General features: G+C 42.5%; 1 protein-coding gene across 1 annotated transcript; it reads right to left on the reverse strand.

The window, feature by feature from the left end:
* Positions 1 to 517: 517 nt before the first annotated feature.
* On the reverse strand, positions 518 to 5,459 carry LOC138025754 (uncharacterized). The gene is made up of 2 exons (XM_068872919.1): positions 4,857 to 5,459; positions 518 to 628 (listed from the first exon to the last, which is right to left on the reverse strand). Exons 1-2 carry the CDS (start codon positions 5,457 to 5,459, stop codon positions 518 to 520), a joined length of 714 nt encoding a protein of 237 aa, XP_068729020.1.
* Between the last annotated feature and the right edge of the window lie 532 nt (positions 5,460 to 5,991).

Here is a 5,991-nt window from a genome sequence, read left to right on the forward strand (position 1 = left end):
GCATACTTTTTAGTGGGAGTCCCAGCCCCTCATTGAAGAATGCTCCCTTTATTTCATAACCATATCAAGCAAACTCCCTTGCCAATAAAAAATCCCCACTTGGCAAACACCAAAAATTTAAAAGTAAATCAAACACACTATTTAGGAACAGTTGATTAGTTACATGTTGTTACCAGAAACCCATAAGGGTTGAAACGTGTAATCCCGTTCACAGCTTCCGAATATTCAGTGCGAACTGATTGGTTTAATGTTTCAGTGCTAAGTACCATATTTGGAAACCCCTCGCTCTTGTTGTTCCAAATATGTTACGTAGGAAATTGAATATTCAGAAGCTTGTTTCCCAGCACACAAGGGGCTGTTACACGATTCAACCCTTATGGGTTTCTGCTGTTACTTTTTAGCTCTTTTTGAAGATCTAGCAAAAACAGAAAAGTTAGTGCTGACATATTACTGCCCTTCTTTCTCTTCCCAAAATTTGTCGAGAAGTGCTTTTCCTATCTCTTCTGCATGATATGATTTATCCTTCTTCATGGTGCAGTTTCTCATCATCATCAGTTCTCTGACCTCCTTCCTGCTTCTTCTCCCATGTTGTGCTGGATGCTCTGTTAAGTCTAACTGTGATGGTCGGCTATTGTGAAGAACAACACATTCTAATGCAATGCATTTAACGGTATCAGGTTGACAAGATGATTTACGGGAGAGAACTCTCCATCGACTCTTCAGCTGGCCAAAAGCTCTTTCTGATACCATCCTTGCCCTGCTGAGGCGGTAGTTGAAATAGTGCTGTTCAGCACTCAGAACAGCATTGGAGTAAGGTTTCATCAACCAAATACGAAAAGGTAAAGCTGAATCCCCTAGGATAAATGTCTGTTCCTTGAATGTTCTGTGATATTTCGGGGATCACTTTCTTTTCCGTGATATCACTCCATAGCTGTGTAGACTGAAAAATAATCGAGTCATGTGAGTTACCTGGAAAACCTACGCTGACCCACATGAATCTTGCTGCAGTATCGACAATGCCCATCATAACAACTGAGAAAAAGTTTTTAAAGTTACTCTTTACAAGCTTCCTCTCCAGCATGTGGGCACTGAATTGAGATGTGGAAACCATCAATTGCTCCCCAACACCAAGGAAATTGCTAAAGCTGGTTCATGTCTACCATGGCTTCTGTAAAATCCTGTTCAGAAGTTGGGAAATGATTTGTCACTGCCTTCCTCCATAAGTTTTTAACGATTGCCTCGCAGACTTCCTTAACAACGACATGGATAGTTGCTAGCCCAACGCCAAACAATTCTGCTAATGTGTCAGGTAATCACCCCTCCCAAGCCGATAAAGACATATTGCTAATATGCACTCCGGAGAAATTGGCATTTCAGTCAGCTGATCCTTTGTGATATCCTGCCTGATATTCTCTAGTATATAGCAAAACGTTTGGCGCGTCACCCAAAAGGTTTTCTTGAATCTTGAATTGTCATAAGTTGACCACACCATCTCCCACCACCTAGCATTTCTCCCACACCTTCGGAAACTACGAAAACGTTCCTCTTCTTCTCCCACTTGCTGCAGTAATAAACATAATAAAGCTAGCAGTCGAAGCCTGAATTTTCGTCTTACTGCTACAAGCGTTGCCATCTGAAAAGACAAATTGCTACGCCTTCGCCTCACCAGAGCAATCTTTAGCATTACTGCCTCTCAGCACGCCGCCATTTTGTCAATGCAGGCACAAAATGACATCGAAATTATATTCGACGTCTAAAATGAACTGACATTTAATTTTGTCTCCCAGACGAAAAAAATTCATCAATTAAATATGTGTCATTTAATGCAACGTATAAACAGGGCCTAAGTGGAATATTTTTTGTAATTTAATATTCTCGGTCAAAAATTTGACCAAAGCTTGAAATAAACATCGCAACACACTTCAGTCGCATTTACCTCTTCGTCGAGTGCTTGTTAATATTTTAATTTCTACAGGTAATAAAAATAATTTGAAATTTGACTAATTGTTGTTGGTCAAGAATTATTTGAAAGAAAGCTTGTTGTCCATTTTCTTGCCTCATTATTGAAAGAAATGGTTCTTCAGTGAAAGGACTGATCAACATTCCAGATGAGAGTCCGGCCCTTGGTCAATAACCCAACAAACAAGGCTTCCCGACCGACAGATGAAATCTAAATATTCAGTTAAATATTACAATAAAATTAAAAAACGAAAGACGGAAGTTTGTTGGCTAAAAATTACGTTGTTAACCTCTGGGAGCGACGAACGATTTAAAACATTCTTCCCTGTAGTTCATTCAATGTAAACAAGAACCTTTACACAAGGTGATCTTCCTTTTGGCAGAACATCGTGCCCTTCGACTTGATTCATGGAAGTCAGAGACTGCAGAAATTTTAGTGCTTTTGCGATCGATTGTCATCAATCGTTAGCTGAAAATTAGAAATTCAGAGTTTGATATAAAAACTATGTTGTATTTTCTTCATTTGTCTTTTGGCTTGCCTTTTACTGTTACCGTTAAGCATAATTTTTTGCGGGACTGTACAGGCCTGGAAATGATCCCAGCACCAGAAATGAACCCCAGTTTGGACCGAAAATGATCTTCCATCCGGAAATGATCTTAGTAAATGATCCCCCAAAAAAATCAGGAATGGTGTGGACTCCATGAATAGTCCACGGATATATGAGAAAAATAAAAACTCCTCCGGCATAAGGCAAAAACATAAGCTGGTAAACATCCTGTACGAAATAACCAAATTCGAATGCATATTTTTGGGCAAAGAATAAAGAAAATGAAAAAGGAAGGAATCATTTACGATGCTTACCCTAGAAATTGCAAAAACTTGAACGTGTAGGTTTCGCCGATTCACACCTTTTGAGATTTATATTCTTTCATTTCAAAATACATTATCGTTCACAATTCGCTCTTGCTTTACGATTTCAAAACTCTGTTTTGGAAATCCTAGATAAGATACTAGACTTTTAAAACGAAATTAAAATGTTCACTGTAATTAGGCGTGCCATTCACAAACTTGTTCTTGAACCTTTGGATTCACTTGTGTCGACTTATTTGGGCTTACGGTGGTCTTCAATGAACAACACGTATTTACTTCAAGACGCCATTTAAAATAACCATATAACTAACTTTAACAATAGTTCATGTAACACAGCATCTTGCCCCCCCCCCCCCCCCCACAAAGTTAAAAAGAGTATCGAGGGAAACGAACAGAGCATGAGAAGTCTGACAAATGATCGACGTAATCTTATAACATAATGAAATCTTAAGCTAAACCTAGATTCTGTCTTACTTTCAACGATGGTCTTATAATTCTCTTGGGCCTAGTGGCAAGAATGGGTGTTAAAGTGCCAACGTCAATTAAGTCAATATGTTCAAAATAATACAATGCATTTAAATTTGGAACGATAGAAGCGAATTAAGTCGGGAAATAGCCACCCAAAAACCGCTAAAAATCTGTCCGCTATTACTCGGACGGAATTGGAGAAGCCTGAGATTATTTTGTAAGCGGTCTTCACGCAAGACTTGGCTCGTGACTTCATACGTGCATCGCTTCGTGGGCGTTTGACAAAGCGAACAAGTCGATCAGGGAGTAATGTATATAATATCAGCAAAAAGCAACTCGGCGATCTCTCACATCTCATAGACAGCCATGGGAAATTAGCCGCGTTTATTTTGAGCGTTGCGCATATGACGTCAGACCCCAGGCGATCCAGCTAGACCCAACCCTTTTCCTTGCTCACGGTCATTTGCCGTTCGAGTAATGTTGGACAGCGAAAACTGAAAAACTATGTTACAATTATCATACTTTCCGTGGGAATTTTGAGGTAAAAATTGGCATGATACCTATTTAGTACGTGTATTTTCAAAATCTAATGGAAAAAGGACGTGCAAAATTTTCATGGTAGTGGCACTTTAAAGGGGGTATTTGAATGTCTCCCCTAGTAACAGGAGTGTCCTTCCGAACAGGTGTTGCTGCCTTGGGTTCTGTGGGAACTTGGCTCACCATTGGTGTCGGCCGCTCATGTTGCTCCTGCTGATTAGGCATTGGAGTAAGGTGAACACGGTTTCTTCTTATCGTGCTGATCGGTGTTTCAACTTTATACGCGTCGATGCTGCTTCAATGACTTTTCCTAAGTGCTGAAGGTCCTTGACGAAAACTTCAGTACCCGGTCCAATTGAAGGCAAGGGCTTGGCCTTGTGCCTGGTCTTGAAGACCGTTTCCTGTTTCAATTTGCTCGTGCTCTCCACTGCAGGTTCAGCTAAGTGTGGCATAATGGCACGCTGCTCCTAATCTGCCTTTCCATCAGCAACTGGGCAGGGGAGAATTTGCATGCTAGTGGTGTTGATCGGTAGGCGAGTAATGCTTTAGCAGGGTCTTTTTCCTTTGTTAGAAGATTCTTCACAATTCTAACTCCCCGCTCAACTTCTCCATTTGCTTGGGGAAATCTAGGGCTACTTGTGCTATGCTTGAACCCCCATTCCTTAGCAAATTAGGAGAATTCTGCACTGTCAAACTGAGGACCATTGTCAGATCGCACTTGCTCTGGGATCCCATGTCTTGCAAATATAGACTTAAGTGCCCTCACTTGACTTTGTGCTCGTCTGCATAGCTGCTACTTCAACGTACCTTGAGAAGTAGTCTATAACGATAAGGTAATCAACACCTTTCAGCTCAAAGAGATCTGTGGCTACGACTTGCCAGGGACGGCCGGGTAAGGGTGTCGGGATAAGCGGTTCAGGCTTGTTTTCTCTCTGGAGAGCGCAAACTCTGCATTGTTGCACCAGATCCTGGATTTCTCGGCTTTGTCCTGGCCACCAAACAGAGTTCTTGGCCCGCTTACCGCACTTAGCGATCCCTTGATGGCCTTCGTGGATCTTGTCATGGAGGAAGGGATTACGATCCTGGATGCTTTGAGCAGAATGTTCTGCACCACAGACAGTTCACCCCTACTTGGCCAATAGGGTTTCATTGCATCGTTTAATGAATACTTGTCAGGCCATCCCGCACAGCAGTAAACTTTGATCTGCCTGCAAACAGGATCCTCTTCCTGTGCTTCCATGATCTGCTGTAATGGTGTGACTGAGGCAGGCAGGGATGAGATCACGCTTCCAATGTGTGCGTGCATTTTGTCATCGTCAATTGTTGACTTCACTGTTTGGATTCGTGTTTGGAGTCTTGAAAGCGCATCAGCTATGTACAACTTCTTTCCGGGGATATGCTTGATCTCCTTGAAGTGGAATCTCATCAGTCGCATTCTAAATCTTTGGATTCTCGGAGGAAGTTGATCCAGTGTGTGAGTACTCAGGAGTGGCACCAGGGGCTTATGGTCTGTTTCCCCAGAGATTGATTTTCCTACTATGTACTCCCAGGATCGTTTGCATGCCCAAGTGAGCGCTAAGGCTTCTTTTTCGATCTGTGCATATCTGGTTTCGGTGGGAGACATCGCTCGCGACATGAATGAGACTGGCCGCCAGGAGTCATCAGGTTGGAGTTGGAGAAGTACCCCTCCTGGGCCAAAGGATGAAGCATCGGCTGTCACTTTGCTTTCCTTGTTTGGATCGTACAGAGCCAGCACTGGAGCTTGCGTGAGGTCAGATTTGATCTGCTCAAATGCTTTTTGTTGCTCCCTTCCCTATGTCCATCCGTCTCTGATGGACTTTGTCTTGTCAGCGAGGTGCTCGGAATACTTGCTTAGTTGGTTCACCATGCCAAGAAACGTTCTCACTTCTTCTACGTTTTGAGGTGGCGGTAGGTCTGCAATTGCTTGTAGCGTTTCAGGATCTGCCTCAATTCCACTGAAACGTGGAACCAGGAACTTGACTCTATCTGTGCTGAACTGGCATTTGTTCAAGTTGAGTTTCACCCCAGCTTCGACCAGATGCTTAAGCACAGCTTCCAACCTCTGATCGTGTTCAGTCTGGTCTTTGCCATGGACTAAAACGTCATCTATGTTGCACTCCACGCCATCCAATCCC

The sequence above is a fragment of the Montipora capricornis genome, chromosome 12 (genome assembly GCF_036669925.1).
Source record: "Montipora capricornis isolate CH-2021 chromosome 12, ASM3666992v2, whole genome shotgun sequence".
Taxonomy (NCBI): Eukaryota; Metazoa; Cnidaria; class Anthozoa; order Scleractinia; family Acroporidae; genus Montipora; species Montipora capricornis.